Raw genomic sequence first — 18,324 nt, forward strand, 5'->3', positions numbered from 1 at the left:
GGCTATTTTGAAGAAACTAGAATATAAAACATGTTTTCAGTTATTTTACCTTTTTGTTTGTTAAGTACATAACTCCACCAAACTATGAACACGTGGAGTTATGTACTTAACAAAAAAAAAGGTGAAATAACGGAAAACATGTTTTATATTCTAGTTTCTTCAAAATAGCCACCCTTTGCTCTGATTACTTTTTTTTTTGCACACTCTTGGCATTCTCTCCATGAGCTTTAAGAGGTAGTTGCCTGAAATGGTTTTCACTTCACAGGTGTGCTTGAAGCTCATGGAGAGAATGCCAAGAGTGTGCAAAGCAGTAATCAGGTGGCTATTTTGAAGAAACTAGAATATAAAACACGTTTTCTGTTATTTCACCTTTTGTTTTGTCAAGTACATAACTCCACCAAACTATGAACACGTGGAGTTATGTACTTAACAAAAAAAGGTGGCTATTTTGAAGAAACTAGAATATGAAACATGTTTTCAGTTATTTCACCTTTTTTTTTGTTAAGTACATAACTCCACCAAACTATGAACACATGTGGAGTTATGTACTTAACAAAAAAAAAAAGGTGTAATAACGGAAAACATGTTTTACATTCTAGTTTCTTCAAAATAGCCACCCTTTGCTCTGATGACTTTTTTTGCACACTCTTGGCATTCTCTCCATAAGCTTTAAGAGGTAATAATAATAATAATAACTGGGATTTATATAGCGCTTTTCTAAGTACCCAAAGTAGCTTTACATGTAGAACCCATAAAGGTAGTCGCCTGAAATGGTTTTCACTTCACAGGTGTGCTTGAAGCTCATGGAGAGAATGCTAAGAGTGTGCAAAGCAGTAATCAGGTGGCTATTATGAAGAAACTAGAATATAAAACATGTTTTCTGTTATTTCACCTTTTTTTTTTGTTAAGTACATAACTCCACGTGTTCATTCATAGTTTTGATGCCTTTAGTGACAATCTACAATGTAAATACCGTATTTTCCGCACTATAAGGCGCACCTTCAATGAATGGCCTATTTTAAAACTTTGTTCATGTATAAGGCGCACCGCATTATAAGGCGCATAGAATAGACGCTACAGTAGAGGCTGGGGTTACGTTATGCATCCCGTAGTTGCGAGACCTGTTGTGGCTCAATATTGGTCCATATATAAAGGCGCACCGGATTATAAGGCGCACTGTCAGCTTTTGAGAAAATGTGAGGTTTTTAGGTGCGCCTTATAGTGCGGAAAATACGGTAGTCATGAATGAGAAGGTGTGTCCAAAGGTTTGGCGTGTACTGTACACAAAGCTCATCTCATCTTATTGTGACTCTGCATCATGACGATCTCAGCCACCAACATCTGCGGGTCCACCACATGCGGAAACATGTCCATGGCGGCGTCCACCACGTACGCGCTATAGATGGCGAGGAGCTTTTTACGCATGACCTTTCTCTCCTCCGAGTCGGGGTTGGACGGCGGCCTCTGACGAGGCTCCCTTGGCGAGTGGGCGCCCGGGAAAGAGTGGGCGGGCGCACCGTGCCTGAGCGGGTCGGTCCAGTACATGTGGAGGTGATCGCTGTGGCCGTGGGCCTCCATGCTCAGAGGGTGGCCTCCGTAGGTGGCGTAATGAGGCAAGTCGGAACGCATCATGTCGTGGCGAGCTGGCATCTGATGAACAGATCTCCAAGAGGCGTGTGGACAGCAGTGGCATGGAGATAATCTAGCAGAGCCATGATGTATAGGCTGGTAGCTCCCAGATTTTGCTCCATTCTGACTGTCTATAGAACCAATGCCAGAGTCCAGCTGCTTATGAGAACTTGTGCAGTGGGCCACTTTAACCTGGGTTTCTTTCTTCAAGGGCCCCTTCTCGGGACCCAGTGTCAATTTCCTGGCCATGCTTTCTACGAGCAGGAGGCTCTCGCCGGGAGCCAGGCCGCTGTCGAGTGATTTGCACGGGGGGAGCTTCCTCGTGTTCTCCCGCAGTTCGTTGGCAAGCAAGAGAGTCGACTGCTTGGCCCGCTCAGGATGCTGGAACCTACATTTGAGTCCGAAGGTACACTTCCTTCCTGGAAAGAGCAGACGCTACAGTGGAACCTCGATTTAAGAACCCCCGCACTATGCAAGATTTTCCATTTCCATCCATCCATTTTCTACCGCTTGTCCCTTTTTGGGGTGGCGGGGGGTGCTGGAGCCTATCTCAGCTGCATTCGGGCGGAAGGCGGGGTACACCCTGGACAAGTCGCCACCTCATCGCAGACCCGAGATAAAAAGTCAAAATGATGACATAAGTCTTAATTGTAAAATTAAAAAACTCATAATTTAAACTTTTTTTTGTCATAAATATGACTTTCATCTCTCAATTTCAGTTTAACGTATTTTTTAGTAAATATTAAGAAATGGAAAAAGATGTGATATAAATATGACTTTTGAAAATTATTTATAGACTTTTTCCCTCATTTTTAGACTTTTTATCTCAAAATTTAGATTTCCTTATCTCCTTATGTCGACTTTTATAACACAATTATTACTTTTTAAAATCATAATCATTACTTTTTATATCATAATTATGACTTTTTTAAATATCATAATCGTGACTTTTTTTATATCATAATCATGACTTTATATATAGTAATTATTACTTTTTTACATCTTAATAATTACTTTTCTATCATAATCGTGACTTTTTCACATCATAATCATGACTTTTTTATATCATTATCATTACTTTTTATTTCATAGTTATGACTTTTTTATATCATAACCATGACTTTTTTTTAATATTAAAATCATGACTTTTTTATATCATAATCATTACTTTTTATTTCATAGTTATGACTTTTTTTATATCATAACCATGACTTTTTTTTTTTATATCATAATCATGACTTTTTTAATCTCATAACTTTTTATATCATAATCATGACTTTTTATCTCATAATCATGACTTTTCCATTTACCAAATAAAAATACGCCTTGTAATACGAACCCTGTCTCAGTGTACAAACGTTTCACTCACCCTATTGTGTGCCAGCAGGGCAGCCATTTTGTGCCAGGCAGCACATCCACTTTCCGTGCTCGTTCAGTCAGCGGAGCAGTGCTGCCGTTAGCTATTGTGCTACTTGCACTTTTTAAAAACTATTTTTCTAGTTTTGTAAGCTCCAAAATAGTCCAAAGAAAGCAGCAATGTATGGTTTGAAACATTCAGGAACTATCATACAGCGTTGTCGACACTGCCTCACCCCCACCACCTTTCTTCCGCCGCACACCGAGAAGATTAACCGACCGTTTTGATTCCTAACATTGTAACTTTTAAAAGTTAAGGAGTTTTGTGATTTTAGCCTGTGAGTGCACCACAGGGCTAGTGACAGTGTGTGTGTGTGTGTGTGTGTGTGTGTGTGTGTGTGTGTGTGTGTGTAACATCTCTCACCATAAGGACATAGAGGGGTTTTCTGCGTCTTTGGAAACTTCCGAAGAAAGTTCTTAAGGTTCGGACCGTGGCGGCCAAGTGGATCATCAGGAACCATGAACCTGTATTTTGAGGAGAAAATCGAATCAGTAATAATAACAACAACAATAATAATAATATTGTAATATTTGTTTTATGCCTTGGGTTGTCAAATACAGCAGATTAATCACAAAAAATGATGACCTAGGACTTTTAAAGAAAGTGTCGAAACTGTGTTTCCACTGAGGGCCTCATACTGAAAATTCAAAAATGCGGGGACCACTTTGATATATTTTATTTTGAAAACCAATACAATAATATATAGATTTTTTTGGAGAAAAAAAACCCTGTATGTTAGGGGGTCTCAAAAAAATCGATTCACGATTCGATTCTGATTCTAAATCGATTCATAGTTTTATGGTGATGGTAAATCTGCTTTTCTACCTTCAAGGTACTCAAAGCACTTTGACACTTTTTCCACATTCACACACTGATGCCATGCAAGGCTCTAACCACCACCCATCAGGAGCAAGGGTGAAGTGTCTTGCTCAAGGACACAACTAGGGATGTCCCGATCCGATATTTGGATCGGATCGGCTGCCGATATTTGCCAAAAATTGCGTATCGGCAAGGCATGGGAAAATGCCGATCCAGATCCAGTTTAAAAAAAAACTCCGGTTCGTGTTTTCCAACGCACCTATTTAAATAATACATTCCACTTTCTGCTGCTCCGTAATTTCCGTTCCGCATTTTCCAGCACACCTTCAACACATCCACAATTCTCACGCAGTTGCTTTTAGCTGCTGGCATTACACGACAGGCTCTTCTCACTCTTTCCTGTGTCTCCCTCTCACAGACAGCGAGCGCACCTTCTTACACACGTCACACACTGTCACGTCACACGTCACATACTGTCACGTCACACGTCACATACGTATACGTCCTCTCCCAGCAGAGAGCGAGGTAGCGGCATGGCTAACGTTAGCTGTGATGCTAGCGCAGCCGCTAAGGTGCGCGCCTGCTCAAGCGTCCTCTGCGCACGGCAAATCTATGCCACACACAAAATCAAATAAAAAAATAAGCGCATAACAATTTTCGACACACCGACACGACAGAGACAACAGTTTTCGTCATCATTGTTCAAATATTATAACGTCTGTCGAGACGCTTATCTCCATTCGGTGCCACACGTCCACACCATCAAAATGCAAGGCAAACATTTCAACATCAACACCGTATGAAAAAACTAGTGATTTTTTTAGTTGTGATTTCCTTCTCTGCATGAAAGTTTAAAAGTAGCATATATTAATGCAGTATGAAGAAGAATGTTTTAATGTAGACATGCAAGCCTTGAAAGAACATTTTGAAAATCAAGACTACATTTCCTGCAAATGGGTGCATTTCTACCCTATATTTTAACTTTAGATTTATTCTCATATCAAACTCTTTTGGCTGTCTTTTTGACACTTACATCAGGCGCACCCCTCCACACCCTGGATTATAAATAATGTAAATAATTCAATGTGATTATCTTGTGTGATGACTGTATTATGATGATAGTATATATCTGATAGTATATATCTGTATCATGAATCAATTTAAGTGGACCCCGACTTAAACAAGTTGAAAAACTTATTGGGGTGTTACCATTTAGTGGTCAATTGTACGGAATATGTACTTCACTGTGCAACCTACTAATAAAAGTCTCAATCAATCAATCAAAACACATAGAATCATCATACTGCTGTGATTATATGCATCAAGTGTTCATTCAAGGCTAAGGCAAAATATCGAGATATATATTGTGTATCGCAATATGGCCTTAAAATATCGCGATATTAAAAAAAGGCCATATCGCCCAGCCCTAGTTCAATGATGCCATTTCTGTTTGTCATGTATAATTTTGTCTATTTTGTGTTTATCCTTGAATAAACAGGTCAGTTTCTTGTTACCAACCATTGTGTATTATTCAAACTCCCCTAATTCAGCTGGCTAGTTGTTATCAAGAGTACTAAAACCCTTTTCAACATGATTCTGACAACTAAGTAGGCTAAATAACTTTAAACTTTAATACATGCTCGGATAGGCCATTATCGGTCAGTATCGGTATCGGATCGGAAATGCAAAAACAATATCGGTATCGGATCGGAAGTGCAAAAACCTGGATCGGGACATCCCTAGACACAACGGACGTGACTAGGATGGCGGAAGCCGGGGATTGAACCAGTAACCCTCCGGTTGCTGGCACGGTTGCTCCACCAACCGAGCCACGTCGTCCATCATTTAATTTTTTTTTTATTGAAAACGAAACTTACATTTAAAATTTTTTAGGGATGAAATAAATCCTACATTTTTTTAAGAATAATTTAAAAAAATGACATTTTGAAACCTGTTTTGAAAAATAATTATTATAGCCAATAATACATTGCGAGAATCTGTTTGAATCGGGAATTGATTCTGAATTAAATCGCCGCCCCAGGAATCGTTATCAGATCATTTGTGAGGTGCCCAAAGATCGCTACCTCTACTGAATGTCGTCTTTTTGTTCGTAACGTTTCAACTTTTCTCGTTGCTTTCAGAAATCAGAATCAGAAATACTTTATTAATCCCCGAGGGGAAATTAACATTTTCAGCACAATCCCATTCAAGATCAGACAAACATTACAGGGAGACAGAACAGACAGGATCGCTGACTTTACATTGGTTTGCTCTTTTATTTCACACTCTTTAGGTATTTTTTGTTTTTTGTAATAGTATTTTTGTTCAAAAATTTACCCCGGGCCGCACTTTGGACACTCCTGTTCTAAAGCCTTCCAATAAAAGTGCTGTACAATGTGTACATTAAGGCAGTGGTCCCCAACCACCAGTCCAGGGGCTGGTACCGGTCCGTGACGCATTTGCTACCGGGCCGCAGAGAAACATCGAATCATTTATAAACACCTGCATTTTCTCCCACTTAACTTTGGCCTGTCCCACTCGAGCAGAGGTGTCAAACTCCTTTTCATCGAGGGCCACACCGCAGTTATGGCTGCCCTCAGAGGGCCGCTTATAACGGAGAGTAATATTACTGTATCTTTCGGAGTATAAGTCGCTCCGGAGTATAAGTCGTACCGGCCGAAAATGCATAATAAAGAAGGAAAAAAACATATATAAGTCGCACTATAGTATAAATCGCATTTTTTGGGGAAATTTATTTGATAAAAGCCAACACCAAGAATAGACATTTGAAAGGCAATTTAAAATAAATAAAGAATAGTGAACAACAGGCTGAATAAGTGTACGTCAGGGGTGCTCATTACGTCGATCGCGAGCTACCGGTCGATCGTGGAGGGTGTGTCAGTCGATCACCAGCCAGGCATTAAAAAAATAGTCCTATAAATGAGCGATCATAAATCGTCACTATGACGTCACTTTCGTCACTTGATTGACATTCACGGCACCCGAGGGTCTTCTGAGATGACGCTGGCTGCTGCCAGCTCATTAAAATTACCGACTGGAAGGCGAGAAACACTTTATTTCAACAGACTCTGGCGCCGTACCTGTCGTCAAAACTCCAAAGACCGACTGCACAGTTGCGCTAACAAAATAAGAGTCTCAGAAAGCTGGCGTGCACAAGCTAGCAAGCTACGGAGTTTGCCGACAATGTATTTCTTGTAAAGTGTATACAAAGGAGTACGGAAGCTGGATAAATAAGATGCCAAAAACCAACCACTTTCATGTGGTATTGGACAGAAAGGAGGACTTTTTTTTCTCCTCCATTTGAAAAAAGCGGACGTTATCATCACTACTGTCTGATTCCAATCAATGCAGGTCATCAGAATCAGGTAATACACCAACTTATATTCTTGTCTTCATGAAAGAAAGGAATCTATATGTGTTAAACATGCTTTTATTATCTTTAAACGCCTTTAACTTATTAACAATATTAACTATAAGTGTTAAACAAGCTTGTATTATCTTTAAACACCTTTAACTTGTTAACAATATTAACTATATGTGTTAAACATGCTTGTATTATCTTTAAACAGCATTAAGTTGTTAACAATATTAACTATATGTGTTAAACATGCTTGCATTATCTTTAAACACCTTTAACTTGTTAACAATATTAACTATATGTATTAAACATTCTTGTATTATCATTAAACACCTTTAATTTTTTAACAATATTAACTATATGTGTTAAACATGCTTGCATTATCATTAAACACCTTTAACTTGTTAACAAAAACATATATTTCATAAATAAGTAAATATAAATTATATATATGAATGAGGTAGATCCCCACGACTTGATCAATTGAAAAGTAGCTCGCCTGCAGAAAAAGTGTGAGCACCCCTGGTGTACGTTATATGAGGCATAAATAACCAACTGGTATGTTAACGTAACATATTATGGTAAGAGTCATTCAAATAACTATAACATATAGAACATGCTATACGTTTACCAAACAATCTGTCACTCCTAATCGCTAAATCCCATGAAATCTTATACGTCTAGTCTCTTATGTGACTGAGCTAAATAATATTATTTGATATTTTACGCTAATGTGTTAATAATTTCACACATAAGTCGCTCCTGAGTATAAGTCGCACCCCCGGCCAAACGATGAAAAAAAACTGCTACTTATAGTCCGAAAAATACGGTACCCCTTTTAATATTATTGCACTACAATATGCTTTTTTTACGTACTTCGTAAAAAAAACCTGTAGACTGGCAGCTCAGTCGGCAGAATTTTACCATGGATTCGATCGTGTTTTTTTTTCTTTACAGGATATCACTGTAAATGAAAAAATGCTACAATGTTTTTTTTACGGTAAAATTCTGGTCGACAGAGCAGCCAGTGTTAATCATAAACTCTATGGTTGGTGTTTTTGCTTTAAATACAAAAAATGGTACCAGTTTTTTTTAATGATAAAATTCTGGCTACTGAGCAGCCTTTTTATTTTTAACTATACAATCTATTACCATTTTCACAATGTATAATTGAATGGATAACATGATTTAAAATAAGTGAGTCAGATATTTTATTTTCATTTTTACAAAAAAAGTTTAATGTATGATAAAATATTTGTTACATTATTAGGAAACATGAAACTAATGGTTCATTATTATCAGAGATAACTACTTTCCAACCTAAATTCATACATATTATACAGATTCATACATAAATCAAGCAGATATTTATTTTAAGAAAAAAACATGCGTGGACAGCACCTTTTGTCATGTCTGTGTGATCATGTTTTGTTTTAGTAATGTTCGGTTTAAATTTTGGACTTTTTGTGCACTTTTGTTTTGTTTTGTCACCATAGCAACCATTAGTTTCACCTGTCACGTCACGCACCTGTTCCACGTTTGGACTCATTGTGCACTCTTGTCACCATAGCAACCATTAGTTTTCACCTGTCACGTCACGCACCTGTTTCACGTTTTGAGTCACGCACCTGCTTTCACTAATCATGTCCATAGTATTTAAGTTCATTCATTTTCTGTTGTTCGTCCTGACGACATCCCCGCATTTATGCTCCTGCACTCTCTCCACACCCTGATGACCCTTGCTACTCTTTTTTTCATGCCGGTTCCATGCCAAGTAAGTTTTTGTTTGTTAAGCCACAGTTAGTGTTTTGTTTAATTGTTCATAGTTTCTGCCAATGTGCAAGTTTTGTGTTTAAAGTCTAGTTTTGTACCTCCGCCCCTGTGCGCGCTTTTCGTTTATTCTTTTTTTGATAGTTTGAATAAATCATGTATTTACCTTCACGCCATGACCAGTCCAGTTCATTTGCACCACGGGAGAACAAACCACGCCAAAGTCCAAGTCATGACACCTTTTAGCTCTTATTTCCAAAATTGTGTACACTACTGAATTGGGGTCTTATGGCCGCTTATGTGGACACTTATACTGCCATCTGGTAGTGTTAGAAGAGTATAACATACAATGGAATTTGGAAAAAAAAAGTGTAAAAATAAAAATTTGCATGTCACTACACATGAAGTACACATTTGTGTACTTATGGACTAAGTACATCATATCAAAAGATGATTTTTTAGTTTTTATTCTAATCAGGGTCCAATAATCCCAAATAGCAAAGAGAAATAAAAAAAAGCATGTAAACAAACAGCTTGGGCCTTAAGAGGTGTTTGTTACAATATGAGATATTATTGAATAAAGTATATGCAAGTGCATGCAATAAATGTATTTTTTTTCTGTCAAAACAGAAAGAATACATCATGCATATTATTTGCAGGCGTTGGCGGGCCATATAAAATGATGTGGCGGGCCAGATCTGGCCCCCGGGCCTTGAGTTAGACACCTGCGTACTAGACACACCAATAAGCTTGTTTATAGATGTACAATAAAAAACTCCTCATAAGAAGTTGCCATTTGTTATAACTTTGTGACATGATACAATGCACATTAATGAACATATAAAATATAAATGTGACATTATACCCTGCATTAAAGGGTTAACAGTCAGTGCAGTGAGGGTACAAATTACAAACCATGAACAATTGAAGATAAAAATAAAAATGAATCAATATAAGATAATCTGCTTAACTATATGCTTATTACTCTGATTGTAGTAACAGGGTGTACCTAATGAAGTGTCTACTTGGACTCACTTGTCGTTAACGAAGGTGTACATGAGCAGCCTCGCCTCGATGAAACGCTTCCACTCGGGCTTGTCGGCCTTGAGGTCGCGGTACAAGTCGTTGGACACGATGACGCCGTCTTCATCGTAGGCCATCTTCACGATGAAAAAGTCGTCGTTGCAGACCACCCGCTTGCCCCCCACGCGGCGCGACGGTGTGAACGTCAGGTGCTTCTTCTTCTCAAGTTCCTCCAAAATCCTCTGATCTGTGTGACAAAAAAAAATACGTGTGAACTATAAAATCTAAAGCTGTTAAGTAATTTGTTAAATTACATGAATTAATTACATTTTAAATGTGTTAAGTAATTCCAAATTAGCAACAATTACCATCCTTTTATAACCAAGGTTGATTAAATACAAGTCCAAAAAATATATGGACAATAACCACTTGTCTGGAGAGAATATCTCCTTTTATTCACAGTCTAGTAATAACATTAAAAGTGTCTTAAAATATTAACTCCTTTTAGAAATCACACAAATCTGTAGGCAAAAATACAAATATCACCAGGATTAATATAAAAATTGGTGCTGCATTTTATTGCATTCATTTACAGTCATCCCTTGTTTGTTGCTGTTAATTGGTTCCCGGTATGAACGCGATACATTCATTTCAGGAATCACTAATTATGAATCAAATATTTCTATAGCTTGAGCGTATAAAAGAACCATTTTACAAACTTCTAAATCACAGGTCAAATTTTATGTGGCCCGAGAAAGCCTGGAAATAATATGCGTTAATAAAATGCTTAAATCTTTTCTTACTGAATATATTTATTTCCCTTTTGACAGTAAAAATCATGTACTGCATGCAATTGCATATCTTTTAAAATGCAATATTATCAAAATCTAAATATTCTAATATCATGTATTCCAAAACATATTTTTTGTTAAAAATAAAGATAAATACTGTACTTAAATATCTGTTTGACTTATGATTTCAAAACAAATGATCAATCAAATTGTAGACTGTAAAATTGACAGTAGATTTTACGGTTAAATTCCACAGACAGAGTTTTTTTTTACCGTAAAATCAACTTTGGTACTGTTTTTTTCCATATACAATAAGACACTAAAACATTAAAAAACAAATAAAAAAACATTAAAACAATATTTTACGGTTAAAATCCATGTATTCAATTTTTTTATATGCTGTAAAATTCTGATGACTGAGCTACAACTTTTTTAAGTTTTTTTTTTTTTGCAGCTTATTTAAAAAATATATATTGTTGTTAAATATATTGACAGTAAAAATCATGTACTGCATGCAATTGCATATCTTTTAAAATGCAATATTATCAAAATCTAAATATTCTAATATCATGTATTCCAAAACATATGTTTTGTTAAAAATAAAGATAAATACTGTACCGTACTTAAATATGTGTTTGACTTATGATTTCAAAACAAATGATCAATCAAATTGTAGACTGTAAAATTGACAGTAGATTTTACGGTTAAATTCCACAGACTGAGTTTTTTTTTACCGTAAAATCAACTTTGGTACTGTTTTTTTCCATATACAATAAGACACTAAAACATTAAAAAACAAACAAAAAAACATTAAAACAACAATATTTTACGGTTAAAATCCATGCATTAAAATTTTTTTATATGCTGTAAAAAACCCACTGTTTTTTCTGTAAAATTCTGATGACTGAGCTGCAACTTTTTTAAGTATTTTTTTTTGCAGCTTATTTAAAAAATACATATTGTTAATGTCCATCCATCCATCCATTTTCTACCGCTTATTCCCTTTGGGGTATTTTATATATATATATATATATATATATATATATATATATATATATATATATATATATATATATATATATATACACACACACATATGTATATTCATATATTACTCATTGTTAAAAGTGGCCCTTTGAGGGCAGCTATAACTGCGATGTGGCCCTCAATGAAAACCAGTTTGACAGCCCTGTTCTAAAGCAATTTGTCAACATTATGAGAGCCCTCTGGACATGAAACCCTTTTGTCACACTCTTTTAATCCAATGGAGTAATGTCGCCTGAGACTGAGCCAATCAGTGGCCACGATACTGAACAGCGTCTCCTCCCGTGGCCATTGCTACTGCAGTATTGATATTTCTAGCCCTAAATTAGCCATTGTTATGCGTGACCATGCTTAATTTTGGAACAAAAGATGGTATAATATGCTTTAAAAAAGAGAACCTACACAAAACTATCTGTGATGTGATGAAATTGCGATATTTGAAGTGCAATATGCTTGAACATGCTTAATTTTTTATTGGCAGACCGGGGTGGTGGTTCCTCTCTTTAAGAAGGGGAACCGGAGGGTGTGTTCCAACTATCGTGGGATCACACTCCTCAGCCTTCCCGGTAAGGTCTATTCAGGTGTACTGGAGAGGAGGCTACGCCGGATAGTCGAACCTCGGATTCAGGAGGAACAGTGTGGTTTTCGTCCTGGTCGTGGAACTGTGGACCAGCTCTATACTCTCGGCAGGGTCCTTGAGGGTGCATGGGAGTTTGCCCAACCAGTCTACATTTGTTTTGTGGACTTGGAGAAGGCATTCGACCGTGTCCCTCGGGAAGTCCTGTGGGGACTGCTCAGAGAGTATGGGGTATCGGACTGTCTGATTGTGGCAGTCCGCTCCCTGTATGATCAGTGCCAGAGCTTGGTCCGCATTGCCGGTAGTAAGTCGGACACGTTTCCAGTGAGGGTTGGACTCCGCCAAGGCTGCCCTTTGTCACCCATTCTGTTCATAACTTTTATGGACAGAATTTCTAGACGCAGTCAAGGCGTTGAGGGGATCTGGTTTGGTGGCTGCAGGATTAGGTCTCTGCTTTTTGCAGATGATGTGGTCCTGATGGCTTCATCTGGCCAGGATCTTCAGCTCTCACTGGATCGGTTCGCAGCTGAGTGTGAAGCGACTGGGATGAGAATCAGCACCTCCAAGTCCGAGTCCATGGTTCTCTCCCGGAAAAGGGTGGAGTGCCATCTCCGGGTTGGGGAGGAGATCTTGCCCCAAGTGGAGGAGTTCAAGTACCTCGGAGTCTTGTTCACGAGTGGGGGAAGAGTGGATCGTGAGATCGACAGGCGGATCGGTGCGGCGTCTTCAGTAATGCGGACGCTGTATCGATCCGTTGTGGTGAAGAAGGAGCTGAGCCGGAAGGCAAAGCTCTCAATTTACCGGTCGATCTACGTTCCCATCCTCACCTATGGTCATGAGCTTTGGGTTATGACCGAAAGGACAAGATCACGGGTACAAGCGGCCGAAATGAGTTTCCTCCGCCGGGTGGCGGGGCTCTCCCTTAGAGATAGGGTGAGAAGCTCTGCCATCCGGGAGGAGCTCAAAGTAAAGCCGCTGCTCCTCCACATCGAGAGGAGCCAGATGAGGTGGTTCGGGCATCTGGTCAGGATGCCGCCCGAACGCCTCCCTAGGGAGGTGTTTAGGGCACGTCCGACCGGTAGGAGGCCGCGGGGAAGACCCAGGACACGTTGGGAAGACTATGTCTCCCGGCTGGCCTGGGAACGCCTCGGGGTCCCACAGGAAGAGCTGGACGAAGTGGCTGGGGAGAGGGAAGTCTGGGCTTCCCTGCTTAGGCTGCTGCCCCCGCGACCTGACCTCGGATAAGCGGAAGAAGATGGATGGATGGATGCTTAATTTAGGACTAAAAAAACTGTAGAATATGCTTTGAAAAAATGTATATATCCCAAAAAATTCATGTGGTGAAGCCACAATATTTGAGCAGTATTGTATTTTTTTAAATTGTATTTTATATGAACCTTTTTAATTTATTTTCTACTTTCTATTTTGCATTTTTGCTTGATTTGAATTGAATTAATTACATTTATAATGTAATTATTTTACGAGGATTTTATTTTTATTCATGATTTCATTTGCCTTGTTATTTAACACATCTGTAAAACACTTCTAATTGCCTTGCGTACGAATTGTGCTCTAATAACACATTTTATTAGTCATTTTAATTTTTGTAAGAGCTGAATGAGCAGCAGTTACAGTAAGAAATAAATATTTATGATTGAATTAGTCATCTTTGTTGTTCGTAAGCACATGCCTAAAATAACTTAGGCTGCATTTAGAAGTCGATGACAAAATTAGAGGCATTAATTATGTGTACGCTTTATTATCTCATTACTCAACTAATCGTTAAGATAATCGTTGACTAATGGACTATCAAAATAATCGTTCGTTGTAGCAAGTAACCTATAATATCAGTCCCTTAAAGATTTTGCTGGCTTTTATTGTATAGTTGTTACACCATGAAAATGCCCGATTTCACGGAGTTCTCAAATTGCGGAAAAAGGGAAGAAGGCACGAGAGTTGTGCCGTCAAAACAATAAAGGGTCGAGATACAGTTATGGGTGTACCTGAGATTGGAACATCTGGCCTGGGCTGCTCTTTCCTCCACGAGGGAACAAAAACGGTGACGTTGGTGTGGCCTTGGTGCAGGAAGAAGTCCACGGCCAACTGGATTCCCAAGCAAGAGAACACTTCCTTGTTTCCATGGCTACATGTTTGCAAACACAAGCAACGGCAGGTAGATCAGACACGTCATACACATTACGGTGAAACCAGCACAGGTAACACCCATTATATAAAATACAAACCCCAAAATCAGTGAAGTTGGCACGTTGTGTAAATGGTAAATAAAAACAGAATACAATGATTTGCAAATCCTTTTCAACTTATATTCAATTGAATAGACTGCAAAGACAAGATACTTACAATTCGAACTGGAAAACTTTGTTATTTTCTACAAGTATTAGCTAATTTGGAATTTGAGGCCTGCAACATGTTTCAAAAAAGCTGGCACAAGTGGCAAAAAAGACTGAGAAAGTTGAGGAATGCTCATCAAACACTTATTTGGAACGTCCCACAGGTGAACAGGCTAATTGGGAACAGGTGGGTGCCATGTTTGGATATACATACCTGCCAACTTTTGAAATCGGAAAAACCTAGTAGCCAGGGTCCAGGGGCCGCAGGCCCCGGTAGGTCCAGGACAAAGTCCTGGTGGGGGGTTCAGGCTTCGCCCACCGACGCAAAATGATTATTAGCATTCAGACAGGTTAAAATGTTGCTAAAAGCATCACTTTTCTATCAGTCACAGTGACTTTTCAAAACAAAAATATTACAGCAAAAATCATATGGGTTGATTGACATGTTTATTCTGTAAGCTAACTTCAATAGTTTGAAATTATTTTGACAGTTAATGCCAGTTATCCTGTCAACCTTTCACAAGACTTCAATTTGTTAATTGAAAGTATAAACAGTATAAACACTTTTTACAGTAAACAAATGGTAAAACAGTACTAAACAATTCCATTAAAAAAAAAATTGGTGTCATTATTAACTTTCTGTCCAAGCTTGTATAATCTACTGCCTTGTTCAATTGTAAAAAATATTCTGTGCCTAAAATTCACATTTCTATCACAATTATCATACTGTAAACATGGTAAGCTAACTTCATTAAAATTAATAGTCCTGTCAATAGCATGGAATTACAATTCAAATGTAGTTTTTTTGTAAGCCTTTCAAAAGAATTCAAAATATGAAAAATTCATGAAAATTAATTTAAGCCATCAGACACTTGAAAAGTGGCACATCACATCTCTAATGTAATCATTTTAACTTTTCAACAGAAATAGCACTGCAAAAATATTAAGGACATACTTCTGTATTTTGGTAGTTATGCTGTCAACATTTAACAAGATTTCTTCAACTTGGACTTGAAAGCATAAATAGTATAAACACTTAACAGTATAACAGTACTAAACAATTCCAATAGATAACATTGGTGTCATTACCTTTTTGTGGCTAAAATCCGAAAAACGTTGAAAGTTTTCCACTTGTATCGCTAGCAACGGCATTAGACTTGTGTTCTTTTGTCCCAACGTGGTCTTTTACATCGCTAATTCCTCCGTGTCCGATGGAAAAATCTTGTCTGCACAAGGTGCAATTCGCGTAGTTTTCACCCTTTTTGGAACGGATAATTATTCCCGGATAGGCTTTTGAATATTCTTCACGGAATGACTGCAGTTTTCTTTTCCGTTTAAGACTCGTTTGCGATTTTTCTCCGGCTGATTCCATGATCGTTCGCTCGTTTGGAAACAATGGGCAACTGGTGCCTTGTGCTTGGCAGCGGTGCTATAAATAGCCTCGCGCATTTAAAAAAATTATTTTTTATCACTGCAACCGTAACCCGGAATAGGTTGATGAAAACCGTACTAATTACGGGAAAACCGGAGTAGTTGGCAGGTATGGGTATAAAAGCAGCTTCCATGAAATGCTCAGTCATTCACAAACAAGGATGAGGCGAGGGTCACCATTGTCCCACAGGTAAAACAACATTTATCACTGAGCTATTGCAAGGAATTTAGGGATTTCACCATCTACGGCCTGGTACATCATCAAAAGGTTCAGAGAATCTGGATAAATCACAGCACGTAAGCGATGATACTACGGACATTCGATCCCTCAGGTGGTACTGCATCAAAAAGCGACATCAGTGTGTAAAGGATATCAACACATGGGCTCAGGAACACTTCAGAAAACCACTGTCAGTGACTACAGTTTGTCGCTACATCTGTAAGTGCAAGTTAAAACTCTACTATGCAAAGCGAAAGCCATTTATCAACAACACCCAGAAACGCCGCCGGCTTCGCTGGGCCCGAACTCATCTAAAATTGAAACTTTTATTAGTAGATTGCACAGTGAAGTACATATTCCGTACAATTGACCACTAAATGGTAACACCCGAATAAGTTTTTCAACTTGTTTAAGTCGGGGTCCACTTAAATTGATTCATGATACAGATATATACTATTTTCATAATACAGTCATCACACAAGATAATCATCACAGTATATAAATTGAATTATTTACATTATTTACAATCCGGGGTGTGGGATATGGAGGGGGTCGGGGGGTTAAGTTTGGTTGGTATCAACACTTCAGTCATCAACAATTGCATCATCAGAGAAATTGACATTGGAACAGTGTAGGTCTGTCTTGGTACACATGTACAGCAAGTATTGGACACAGAGAGAGAGATCAGAAATTAAAGATGGACTGATGCAAAGTGCAAAAGTGTTCTGTGGTCTGATGAGTCCACATTTCAAATTGTTTTTGGAAACTGTGGACGTCGTGTCCTCCGGAAACATTAAGGAAAAGAACCATCCGGATTGCTATAGGCGCAAAGTTGAAAAGCCAGCATCTGTGATGGTATGGGGGTGTATTAGTGCCCAATGCATGGGTAACTTACACATCTGTGAAGGAGCCATTAATGCTGAAAAGGTACATACAGGTTTTGGAACAACATATGTTGCCATCCAAGCAACGTTATCATGGACGCCCCTGCTTATTTCAGCAAGACAATGCCACGCTGCAGTAAAAGAGTGCGGGTACCAGACTGGCCACCCTGTAGTCCAGACCTGTCTCCCATTGAAAATGTGTGGCACATTATAGAGCCTAAAATAGGACAACGGAGACCCCGGACTGTTGAACAACTTAAGCTGTACATCAAGCAAGAATGGGAAATAATTCCACCTGAAAATCTTCGAAAATTGGTCTCAGTTCCCAAACGTTTACTGAGTGTTGTTAAAAGGAAAGGCCATGTAACACAGTGGTAAAAAAAATGCCCCTGTGCCAACTTTTTTGCAATGTGTTGCTGCTGTCACGCCAAATGTATTCCCCCTACAAAAACCTTCCCCCCCCCATTTACTTCCGGGGTCATTTCCTCTTACGTCATTGACAGCGATCGATAACACTTCGGCTTTGACTGCCTGTCGCTGGAAGGATACTTGTTTTTTTTTATAATATAGCGTTAACAAAACGCCTGTATTAATCGGACAAATTAACTTGAGGATATTCCTGACTGCACATTTGACGGAGAATTAAACGATTTTTGATTCGTTTTGACAGAAGTTCCCAGCAGCGGCCCTAACACTCCGCCTGGAATTTTTCGAAGCCTGCTGGTGTTTGACATAAGTCCCCTGGGAAAGATAAAGACAAATGTCATTCAGTGACACCGCAATTTTCAGGAGATTTGGATTCTATCGATCGCTGTCAATGACGTAAGAGGAAATGACGTAGGAGGAAATGACGTAGGAGGAAATGACCCCGGAAGTAAATGGGGGGGAAGGTTTTTGTGGGGGGAAGAAATTTGGCGTGACACTGCCATTAAATTCTAAGTTAATGATTATTTGCAAAAAAAAATTAAGTTTCTCAGTTCGAACATTAA

General features: G+C 38.5%; 1 protein-coding gene across 2 annotated transcripts in view; it reads right to left on the reverse strand.

Moving 5' to 3' along the window:
- Positions 1 to 979: 979 nt before the first annotated feature.
- The window catches only part of zc3h12ab (zinc finger CCCH-type containing 12Ab), a 28,578-nt gene continuing 11,233 nt past the window's right edge, over positions 980 to 18,324 (reverse strand). For both annotated transcript variants that reach the window (XM_061983464.2, XM_061983463.2), the window contains exons 3-6: positions 14,453 to 14,592; positions 10,050 to 10,284; positions 3,410 to 3,510; positions 980 to 2,048 (exon numbers count right to left, since the gene is read on the reverse strand). In XM_061983464.2, the coding sequence (XP_061839448.1) occupies positions 1,291 to 2,048; positions 3,410 to 3,510; positions 10,050 to 10,284; positions 14,453 to 14,592 (1,234 nt within the window). In that variant the 3' untranslated portion in view covers positions 980 to 1,290. The remainder of the gene's footprint in view (positions 2,049 to 3,409; positions 3,511 to 10,049; positions 10,285 to 14,452; positions 14,593 to 18,324) is intronic.

This window comes from Nerophis lumbriciformis, linkage group LG21 (assembly GCF_033978685.3).
Source record: "Nerophis lumbriciformis linkage group LG21, RoL_Nlum_v2.1, whole genome shotgun sequence".
Taxonomy (NCBI): domain Eukaryota; kingdom Metazoa; phylum Chordata; class Actinopteri; order Syngnathiformes; family Syngnathidae; genus Nerophis; species Nerophis lumbriciformis.